This window comes from Manis pentadactyla, chromosome 1 (assembly GCF_030020395.1).
Source record: "Manis pentadactyla isolate mManPen7 chromosome 1, mManPen7.hap1, whole genome shotgun sequence".
Taxonomy (NCBI): domain Eukaryota; kingdom Metazoa; phylum Chordata; class Mammalia; order Pholidota; family Manidae; genus Manis; species Manis pentadactyla.
In genome coordinates, this window is record NC_080019.1 from 221014339 (window position 1) to 221026353 (window position 12015).

The following is a 12015-nucleotide window of genomic DNA, read 5'->3' on the forward strand; positions in this document are numbered from 1 at the left end:
CCCACCATACCTGTGGTACATACATTGAAGACAACTCCTGATTTAACCACAGAAATCAAGGAATGATTATTTGTATCACAAAACTCCATCAATTCACTAAAAGATCATCAAAGAATTCCTTTAGAGGACCTTTAGGAAATGGTTGTACTTAGAGACCTTTTCAGCAAACCATCCGGACAAATTAGCAAGACCCATGTTGTTTTATCTATTTGGAACCCCATACATGTTGGATGAATTATCTTCATAATTACCTCACGGTGCCTCTTCCCTCTGGCCATGGCAACCTAGCTTTCCTTATGAGCCAGTAACAGAAACACTAAACTGCTCAGTAGGGGGCAGTCAAGTTAATCTCTACCTTCTTACTGATGGACACTGATCTGGATGGTTAAGAATGTTTTCTGTTGAGGAAAAGGCTTCCTTCTCTCCTGTTCCAAGCTTCCCTGGGTGCTGTCTGGACAATGCAAGGGCAGACAGTACACTTTGCAGCATGTATGAGAATTTGAAATAAATGAACTTACTCTTGTGGTCTTAATTTTATTGCCTGTAGCGCACATCCATCCAGAATTGTCAGGGAGTGTCTTACATTCTTCTCCTTCTAGACAAGGCTCCATCTCACACCACCACTTCCCAATCACTATGGAGGCTGTACAAAAACAGGAAACAAATGTGTTTGCTGTTCATCCAAACAACCTGTGCAGCAGTGCTGTGTCCCTGTGCAGATGCGAATGCTCTTCGAAGCACACAAAGTCCTCTTTAACCTTCCATGAGGGGCTAAGAATACTCTATTAAAAAGAATAGGATATTAGTTTATCACTGTTATAATACACATATACTTATACCGTCTTGTTTTATCAAGGAACATTTTGTCCAAAATCTCCATTTACGATGCAAACATATGAACCAGGAGGTTGACTTTCGGGAGGAACTTCTATGTGAGGTTGAGGTTTGTTAACTGAGGACTTTGTACTATTTCTTTTCAGTGAAGGGCACAAAGGTGCTACATGCTTCTTGGAATGACTGTGCTATTCTTTTCAGAAAGGCCAGTTTATCTTCCAAGCTTTAGGGTTCATCCCCCAGCCTAGGGGCTCTGAGAATTTCAAAGGCATAATAAAAGAAAAAATAATTGACCAAAAGTACAAAAGAAAACCTGTAAGATAAAAGCCTGGAGTGATGACAAATGAAAATATTTCTTTACAGTCAAATGTATATCTGGTGATAGGAGTAGGAGTTTCAAAAGTTAAGCCTCTGATAAAACAGCCCCACTTTTCAGGGTGATACCAGGGATGACCACAAGAGAAGCTGGCAATGAATTTTGTGGATGTATTTGCAGCACAGGTTGTTCTTTCTTAATTGATAAGGAGATTTTATACAACTAATATCTGGATTCACTCATTACAAATCCACAAGCTCCACATCTTCCTTAGGACCTTGAGTGAAAATTTTTTTCTGCACAATCATCAGACATTTCTGAAGCCCCTCAAGGCATCTGTGCTTCACACATCTACCTTTTCTATTCCAAACCCTCAAGTCTGCCAGGGTATTTTTTTTTGTGATACCTTCCAGTGGGCTGTTTTTACACTGGATAGGAACTCATTTCATCAACTCATCTCTCAGCCCCTCATGTCCCAAAGCTGAGTCCCACAATGACGTTTACTTTCACAATGACCAAGAAGCCAGATGACATCTGTTAATGCCATAGAGGATTAATATTCAAATGGAATGGGTAAACTCTGCAGTGAAGCAGGAGCACATTTGATTCTCTCTCTGTCTAGCATTCCCTAGAGGGGTTACACTGCTAACTTAAAAGCGGAATGCTTTAAACATCCAGACATCTATCTGTATTCAGATTTTCCTCTTCCTACACTATCTCTACTTCAGTCTTTCCTCCTCTGAAATCCAGTATTCCTCAATCTTTACTTTGAGCAAAGATTACTATGCAGGATTATATATGCAAGATCATGCTTTCTCTATTAAGTAGTCAATTTAAGGAATTTTTCAAGGGTAATTTTGCCTGTATTTGGTTTATAGCTTACATGCGGACTAGACCAAACCATGTAAGATGCAATTCCACTGGAACATGGCAAGGAAGTGTAGGATGTAAAATCCTATAAACAGTTCTATCTCTATGCAAGACATCCTGATACTTTGGTAAAACACAGAGCAGTAACAGAAGACACATACCTTACACAGGGTACAAAATGATCGTGAGGGGTGTGAATTTTTTCCCTGTTATTAGCAGGGTTCTGCATCAAGACATGGGGTAAGGGAAGATCTAGTCATAGGTAAAAGAGGCCTTAGTTTTGAGAATTAATAGGTGACAATATTAAATAAGAGACGCGTGTATTTTGGCAGCAATAAAAACATCTGTAGTGCTGAAAGGGAAGAAAAATAAATTGCAGAGGTCCTGGTAACATAAGATAAAAGTCAGGGTTTGGCAGTGGTTATTGAGAGCCTGCAATCTGAAGCTCCCTTTAGGCTTGCACTGTCACAGGCAGGCCAGTCACATTTGCTTTGCTTGTCCCCCTCAGGCCCCCCTCATATTTCCATATTGCTGCCCTGAATCTACCCCATCAGGATGGAAACCGTCTGATCTTAGCTCTGGGGGGAAACTGCCTTTCCCAACTTGAGATAATACTTTTAAAGTACTTAACACAGAAACACATAAGAGACATTTAAAGATGCGAGTTATCACTTTTATTATTGCACTGACCATTCTAATAAAAGGTACTTAAGAATTATTTACATTTACATTTTTCTTATTGTAAATATCTCCATAGAAAAAAAATGTATAAAAAACAGTAAATAAAGTTAATATTAGCTCACTTTACTAAATCTAATTGATCAGTCCTCTTCCAATAACCTGAAGGTTTTAGGGTGCTTCCATCTTGGGGAAAGAGAAGGCAATTTTTAACATCTCTCTTTGTGATTCTTTTTAAGATAGTGCAGGATATTCAAGTTAGTGAAGAAATTAAGATTAGAGACCTAGAGCCCAAATCAGTATGAACTAGAACATGAAGTGGCATATATTAAGATGACTGTTTCAGTCTTCAGTTTAGCATTTGTCACTTTTTTCTCCACAGAGGCACACGAATTATGAACAATGGCCAGTGAGGTCAATCTCCAGTATCGTTGGTTCTTTCTAAAGGATCTTGTTCCTTCCTTTTTTAGGCTGCTCTCTGCCCTCTTCAAGCTGACCTACTTTCTTACAAGCCAACAAAGCAGTTGCTCTTTCTCTTAAGTGTTAATATCTCCTAAGTGAAAATGTAGACAGTAGGAAAAAGAATATAGCTCAAAACGCATGCATCACCTTTAATTCAAGGCTGTAAAGATCCACTGGCTCAAAGAGAAAAAGCAAAGGCTTTCAAAGAATAAAAATGTCCCCAGACCTGACTATAATCTCTAAAAATTACGCTTGCCTCTTCTAAATAGAGTTTGATTACTTGGGACATCCCTCTGGCTTGTTGGAATCTAGTTTATTCTTCCAGGGTTTGTATCTGATTTGTGCATTGCACAGTCATCTTAATATATACCATTTCATGTTCTAGGTCAAACTAACGTCTCTAACTATAATATTTTTATTAACTTGAATTTACTACAACATCTTAAAAAATTCACAAGGAGGTTTTAAAAATTGCTTTCTCTTCTCCCAAAATGGAAGATCTCTACAACCTTCAGATTATTGGAAGAGGAATGATCAATCAGATTTAATGAAGTGAATTAATATTAATCTATTAACTGTTTTTATAATCTTTTTTGTATGGAATTATTTATAATAAGAAAAATGTAAATAAAAGTAATTCTTAAATACCTTTCATTGGAATGGTTAGTGCTATAATAAAAGTGATAACTGACATTTTTGAATGTTTCTGTCCTACATACTCTAAATGTATTATCCCAATCTTCACAGCAATCCTATAACTGGGTATTATTGAGCCAATTTTATAGAGGAAAAATTCAAGTACAAAAAAAGGTTAAATAGCTTTCTCAAGCTTACACAGGTAGGAAGTACAGAAATCAACACTGGAATCCAGGATTGTCTAAACACAGAATCCACATTTTTCACCATAATAGTGCTAAATCATTCTTGTTTTGTGTTCAGGACCCATAGAACTTTAAAAAGACATTTATTGATTGCTGAGAGAATGAATGAATTCTCTCTGCTGTATTAATATTGAAATAAATTTTATATCACAAATATTTATGAAAAATAGAAAACATTTCTTATAAAATTAAGTTGACTGAAAGAAAAAAGTTGGGCAAAAGCCAGTCTATATATATGCATTCATTTCTTCCTAGCCTGACCTACACAGTACTTAAAATTTCATACTTACAGTATTTCAGTGGAAGTTTCTGCTAGTGAACAATTCTTGAAGCATGAGCAACTTGTGAGGTACACTCATAACTTCAAAAAGGACATTTTATCCCCTAGATGAACTGAGTTAATTAAGTCTCAGCTGTGAAAATGAACTTTCTCTTATCTGTGGTATTTATGAAAGAGGTTCTGAAAGGTCCCTTTGACCCTGGGGTCCAGGGATTTGCTGTATGAATGTGTCAAGTTTGGGAAAATATCTGATGTTCAACTTTTTCAAGAATGTTCATCTTTCCTTGAGAGATTCTTAAAATCACTAAAGCCACTTTAATCAAAAGTCTTGATTTCACTCTATATACCAGGCCATATTGTTGCCAAAAGAGACATTGTAAAAGGAGAACCAATCCAGCTTTCAGTGGTAACTCCTAAGGAGAGAAGAAATCCTTTTTTTGTTGTTTGCTTTGAGGCACTTGTCCCATGAAAATAAAACAAGGTGCTAATAAGCAGTGAGTTTATAGCAGGTACACATTATATTGTCTAAGAACTGCAGCCCCTTTTTATCATTTCAGTAGGTAATGTTGGGATCTCAAATCAGCAAATGTTCATTGAACACTTTCCATCATCAAAGCACTACCTGATTTAATGAGAGGGATAAAATAATGAACACGACATGGTCCCTGCCCTCAGAGCTTACAGTTTAGATCTGGGCACTACTGGCATTTTAGCATGAGTTATGGCGAGGAGGTACAAATGAGTACAGTGCCTCTCCATTAGGAAATATGTGATTGTGCTAGAAGATGAGGCTCACCCTGGGAAGTAGGAAGAGAAAACCTAGTAAAACTGTGGAAGTTCTTGAAAACAAAGAGCTTGGACTTCTAAAAAAAGGAATGGTAAGTCAATGAAGATTCTAGATTCTGTGAGCAAAAGGAAGACATGATTAAAGGGGTGTTGGGGACGATGAATTCAACAGTCATGCGCAAAATGGAACAAGGAAGAGGCAAGCAGTGGAAATGCCAGTGAAGCTCTGCTGTATTGAGACAGAGAAGGGATAGGTCTTGATTTCAGATGCTTACACCAAACTTGTGAGAAAGAATAGCTGAAACAATGTTAGGAACAACTGAGTAAATGATGTGACCTGTAACTCAACTACATTTACTGTAACCCTAACTGCATGGACTCCAACTATTTGCTCACATGGCTGCCAACTCACTGGGCAGTGAGCTCTGGGAGGTGGGGATCATCCTGCCTTCACCTTTGAATGGAGTAGAGTAGCTCAAGACAGGTTTGCAACTCATGAATGAATAAATGAATTAGTCAAAAAAGTGAAACAGAAAGAGAAAGAAAAAAAGGTGTCTATATCAAAGGATTATGGGAATTACATGAGAAAATGCATTCAAAGCACTTAGAGTGTCTGGCATTCAGTAAATATTCAGTAAATTCAGCTATGATTAGCATCATCAGTTCACCATTTCGATTACTCCAAAGAATAAAATTGCTCTAAAACAGAAAGGTAATTCTTTACGAAGTTAGAGAAAGGCATTGTTCTTTGATATTATGCCACTCTTAGCTTGCTTCTTTTACTTATGAGAGTTTGAGCATAAATTAAATAGTTTAGCATATGATTGCATTCATGTTCCCAGAAGTAGGTTATAAGTACATCAATCAAAGCAAATTTCCAGGCTCATTTTTGCCCAACCTGTCATGCAATTTAAATCAATGACTGGAACTCTGTTAGAGGATGCGGACAGCTCTCCAGACTCCCTTTTCTGCACAGGTTGTTGGAACAGCTGTTGCAATGCTCTTCTTCAAAAGACCTGAAGTGACTCCTTGTGTGTTATTGTCTTTATCAAAGCAAACAGGAAGTTAAAAGCATTGAATACCATTGTCTGCAGTCATCCCAAACTCCCCTTTTCCTATGATCCCACATGTAAGGATAGGATCCCGTGTGGAGGTATTATGTAGTGGTTAAGACTCTCAGTTCTTGGGTATGTGATGGAGGGACCTGTGTTTCAATCTTAACTTCACCACTTACTGGTAGTGTGGCTTGGGAAAGTTGTTTAGTTCAAGACTCAGGTTCTTGAGTTATATATGGACTTAATAAAAATCACAGCTGGTTATAGTGAATTTTAGATGAGATAAAGTATGTCGTATAGTACCTAATAAACTTTATACTCAACATGTGGCAATCTTTACTATTATTTAGCCATGTATCCTCCATCCAGCAGAGTATGCATGCACCCTTTATACACAGGTAACACCTTATCTTTAATGGAAATTTATACCTATATCCATTTTTTATTGATCAGACTGCTGTTCTTTGTAGGATCTCCAATATATTTCAGAGACATACATGGAATTAACAGCTGATGATGGTACTGATTAGCTTTCCTTTCCTTCTATAAATTGTATTCTAATGCTTTTCAAACTAAGGCAATTTTTTTTTGTATCATTAATGTACAATTACTTGAACATCATGATTATTAGACTCCCCCTATTATCAATTCCCCAGCACATACCCATTACAGTCACTGTCCATCAGTGTAGTAAGATGCTATAGAATCATTACTTGTCTTCTCTGTGTTATACTGCCTTTCCTGTGTCCCCTCAGCTACATTATGTGTGTTAATCATAATGCCCCTTTTTACCCCTTATCCCTCCCTTCCCACCCATCTTCCTCAGTCCCTTTCCCTTTGGTAACTGTTCGTCCATTCTTGGGTTCTGTGCTTCTGCTGCTGTTTTGTTCCTTCAGTTTTTGCTTTGTTCTTATACTCCTCAGATTAGTGAAATCATTTGATACTTGTCTTTTTCCGCCTGACTTATTTCACTGAGCATGTTTCACTGAGCATTTCACTCTAGCTTCATCCATGTTGTTGCAAATGGTATGATTTGTTTTCTTCTTATGGCTGAATAATATTCCATTGTGTATATGTACCACATCTTCTCTATCCATTCATCTACTGATGGACACTTAGGTTGCTTCCATTTCTTGGCTATTGTAAATAGTGCTGTGATAAACAAACATAGGGGTGCATCTGTCTTTTTCAAACTGGGCTGCTGCATTCTTAGGGTAAATTCCTAGGAGTGCAATTCCTGGGTCAAATGGTATTTCTATTTTGAGTTTTTTGAGGAACCTCAATACTGCTTTCCACAATGTTTGAACTAGTTTACATTCCCACCATCAGTGTAGGAGGGTTCACCTTTCTCCACATTCTCGCCAACATTTGTTGTTTGTCTCACTGTGATATCTCATTGTGGTTTTAATTTGCATTTCTCTGATGATTAGCGATGTGGAGGATCTTTTCAAACTAAGGAATTTTATTTTGGTGAGGGTGGGGGTAAGGGTGTAGAGTGTGAAATGGGCAATATTTAAAGGTATAAGTGTGGCATGATTTCCTTGGGTGGTGGTTTCCTTTGAAGGCATTTGAAGACAGAAGTTATCTTTCATTCATACAAAAGCTATTTATTAACTGCTGTGCTAGACATGAAATAGACACATTTCCTACCCTAAAGTGGCATACAGTCTCTTGGGGGAGATACGCACTAAATGTTAATGATGTGGTAATACATGCTGACAAATTGGGATACATAAAAAGATATGATGCATTATTAAGAAAACTATAAGTGGATCTGATTTAGATTGTCAGGGTTATGTCAGTAAGAGAAGTCCTCATTGATGCTGTAAATCAACAACTAAGAAATCAAAAACGGTGTTTCCATATTAAATCAAATAAATACATATATTATGAGGTAAAAGGCTAATTTCACATGAATTACAAGAGAAAACACAAATCTTTTACTTGTCATGGAATGCTCCAAGCTATTTTATCAGAATGCAGGGGTACATCTTCTGTTGCTTTAAAAAAAGACCATCTGCTCTGGTGAGAGGGAGTTTTAGAGACCTTTTTTGCCAACTTGGAAGGGCACTGCTAATTCCTACCAGTAATAATATTCCTCTTTCTGGGTTGGGCACTAGGGCTGGCATCCTGACTTATTCTGTACTTTCAATACATGATAACTCTATCTTCATGTCCACTTACACATCAAACACTGGAGGTTAATTTTGCTTTCACTAAATCAGTGGTTTAATTTAGAATTAAATTCAAGTATACATTTTTTGCTTTGTGTATGTGGATAATTTTAAACCTATGGCCAAGAAATAATACAAAGAATCATGGTTATTAAACAAATTTCCTACTGTACATCCCTTGTATTCTCAAATTTAACATTCTATGTTTAAAACACCAAAGAATAATCCTGAAGTTTATTGTAACCAGTGATTTGGAATTTTGTTAAGATACAAATATTTTTATGGTCTTATTTTTGCCAACCATAGAAACCTTTACATTTTTCCTCCCTAGTTTTAAAAGAAATATATATTTTCTGAAATTCAAAGCATACAGATAATTAGCAAAAGGAAAATAAACATAATCACATTAGGCAGAGGCAGACTGCTACATTTGGGTATATTTTTCCCCAGACTTTCTCTCTGATTATTCCTGACACAGCATCCAGAGTCATCTTTAAAAATGCAAATAATTTCATATCATATCATTTCTCTGCTAAACTCTCCAGTGGTTTCCATCACATAAAATAAAGTCTATTTATTACTATGGACTTCAAAGGTCCATGCTCTGTGGCTCCTCCTATCTACCTCTCTCCACACCTTCCCCACCTTTTGTTCCAATCACTCTGACTCTCTAGTTTTTCTGCAAACCTGTAAATCTCTTTTCTGATTTGGCTCACCCTCTGTCTGCGGCCGTCTTCTCCCAGAATTGACCTTAACCAGGTCTCAGTTCAATCGTTCTTTCCAGAGTGGCCTTTCTTGATAACTAAGATGATTTACTCCTACCTGACCCAACCTCTTTCCCATTATATGCTGCTTTGATTTTCCTTATAGCACAAGTCATTTACTGAATTCATACCAAAGTCTTAGTTTAACTGGGTATTTGTCTTTCCCTTCCACTTGATTGTAAGCTCCATGAAGGTGTGTACTTTGTATTTCTAAGTGACTGGAACACTGCTGGCACATAGTAGATGATCAGTATATGTTTTTAAGTGGTTGAATAAATGCATACACTAACATATACATATATTTTTGGTAAAATATCACACTGCACATACTGTCTGGTACCCTTCTTTAAAACCTAACCACTGAATCATAAACATTTTTGCATGCCTATAGAGAAATGAAATGCATCATTATTTTAATGCCTGTAAAATATCCCCTAGTAGGGATGCATCTTTATTTAATTAATCCCCCACTGTTGGAAATGTCAGATGTCCTTATTTTGTTGGTTTGTTGTTTTCTATTTGCAAGAATGCTTATATGAACATCCTTGCACATATATCTTTGCAAATGTATTTAATTATTTTCCTGGGTTGAATTCCAAGAAGTGGAGTTTCTGAGTTAATAGGTAAAAAGATGTTTAGTACTTGTGATATGTGTGTGTGTGTGTGTATGTATATAAATACATGTTCATGTTGTCATCTAGAAAATTTGCATGAACTGCCATTTCCCACCAGAAGTACCCATTTCTCTGCACAGTTTTTTGGCTACAGGAAGATGTTGCTTAGCTAACTAGTGAACCTAGACAATGTCAGTCTTCCCACTCCATCCTGAGTATCTGTAAATTAGCCTTAAAATACTAATAACACCTTTGTGAATAATTCCTCTTCAAAGAAATGCAGCCATGAGGGTTGCAACAAAATGAAGAGAGAACGAAGAGCCAAACACAGTGAAGGCATAAGCCAAAATACAAAACACCTGTATTAGATTCTGTAGTGTAAACTGGCACTCTTGGAGATCCCTAATGAATAGCATGCACCTACTGCACACACCTCAGGTTGACCCACTCAGAGTAGATAATCTCACTATTTCAGAATAGAAAATGCAGTTGTGTTTGTCCCTCTGGAGTTTTTTCCTCTGTGGTTGCCACTTTCATTTGATCCATTTATATCTTTGACAACAAAATAGGGAGTTGGGGTAACCTGGATGTGGGTGTAAAGGAAACCTAAAAAATGGGTTACATTGTAAATAAAATAATCAGATTAAAAAAATATTTATATGCAACTTTTAAGTCACATCTTTATATGTCTGTTTGTGAATGAGTATGTATGACTGTGTGTATGTACATCTTTTGCTTGCTAGCTCTCTGTTGTTTTACAACTTTAGAAATGACTCCTTAGAGAAACATATTTGTATACAAGTATTTTCTCAATTTGAAAAAGTACTTTATGAGGTTACTATTAGATTCTATATATAGTATTTGCTGGAATTGCTACAGATTTACCATAAATAATGTCATTTAAATACATGTTTTTCTTTTCATATATAAAGTAATCACTTGTAAAGTTATTGATATATTAAAGTATCAATTTTGGTTGATTCTACTTTGCAAGTGATTCCAAACACTAAATTATTCCCAGAAAACTCTTGGTATCAATTACACTGCAAAACTAGTGCTCGCAGTCTTGGCAGTAATGGAAAAGTTGTACACTGATTGTAAGGTCTTTCATTTTAATCTTGCTCCCACTAGAGAAGATTGATATAAATAAAATTTAAATAGAAAACACATTTCAGATGCCAGCAGTGAAAAGGACTTTGTCAGCCTAATGAAAAGGTATCAATTTTCTCTACTTTATTCGATAAATTGTGAGTCATTTTCTAAATGGATTAGATTAAAGGGAAGTTCAAACTCCCAGTGAGTTGATGGAGATTTTAGACAAGGCAGAAAGAACAGGGCACACAAAACCTCTTAGGCCTCTTCAGACCTATAAAAATTGGTAGCAAGTAGGAGAGAAGCATCTCTAACCCTGACCTCACCTATTGCCTTAGAAGTCAAATCATGGGGAATTGAATGAGACATATTGTTTCTCTTATTTTATTAGGATGTCATGGGTGGTTGAGTGAATTATAACTGAGAACATGGATGTCTCGGGGGAGGGGGAGGCCTGGATGAAAAGCCTGTGGCTTTATATACCTGTCTCATCGATGTTTGATAAAGTAAGAGAACAATGTGCTATAATGCTATTATGCTCATGCAGTCTATGGGGGAGACTTTATGTCTTTAGGCTCATTATAATTAATTTACCTTCAGAACGTAGAACCTGACTTTCATGCAGTATGTAAACCTTGATCACAGAGCACTCGTGGATCTAATTTTATTTGCGTGTATGTGTTTAAATGGCAAAATCATTTGATAGTTGGTTATTTTTGTAATTTGGCAAAAACTGCCCAATATCTCTTTGGCATATGCTTTCGCTTACCAACCTCTAGAGAACTGGAAAATAACAATCAACTGCTGGCTTTATTTTCCCTACACAGTGCCACACAACCACCACAGTTATTTTTGTGGAATCATCTGGATGTTTGCAAGGGTTTAGCTTTTCTTATTACAAAGTATTTATAGACTATCTGCTCTATGCTTAGCACCACATAGTACAGGCAGTGTGAACTACATAAAAGCATGCCAGAGCTTTCACATATGATTTTTAAAGTCGTTGAGAAAATGAAAACTGATAGGAGGTCCTTATTTTTTAGTACTTAATTTCAACAATATCAAACACTTAGAACCTGGGTCCAAGGTGGAGGCAAAGGAGGACTCTGAACCCACCTCCTCACACAGACACAGCAAATCTATACCTATATATATATATATATATATATATATATATATATATATATATATATATATAGATTCCTGCTA

General features: G+C 36.5%; 1 protein-coding gene across 3 annotated transcripts in view; it reads right to left on the bottom strand.

Moving 5' to 3' along the window:
* The window catches only part of TAFA1 (TAFA chemokine like family member 1), a 457580-nt gene that overhangs the window by 4927 nt on the left and 440638 nt on the right, over positions 1 to 12015 (bottom strand). For all 3 annotated transcript variants that reach the window (XM_036878275.2, XM_036878273.2, XM_036878274.2), the window contains one exon: positions 519 to 643. In XM_036878275.2, coding sequence (XP_036734170.2) covers positions 519 to 643 — 125 coding nt within the window. The remainder of the gene's footprint in view (positions 1 to 518; positions 644 to 12015) is intronic.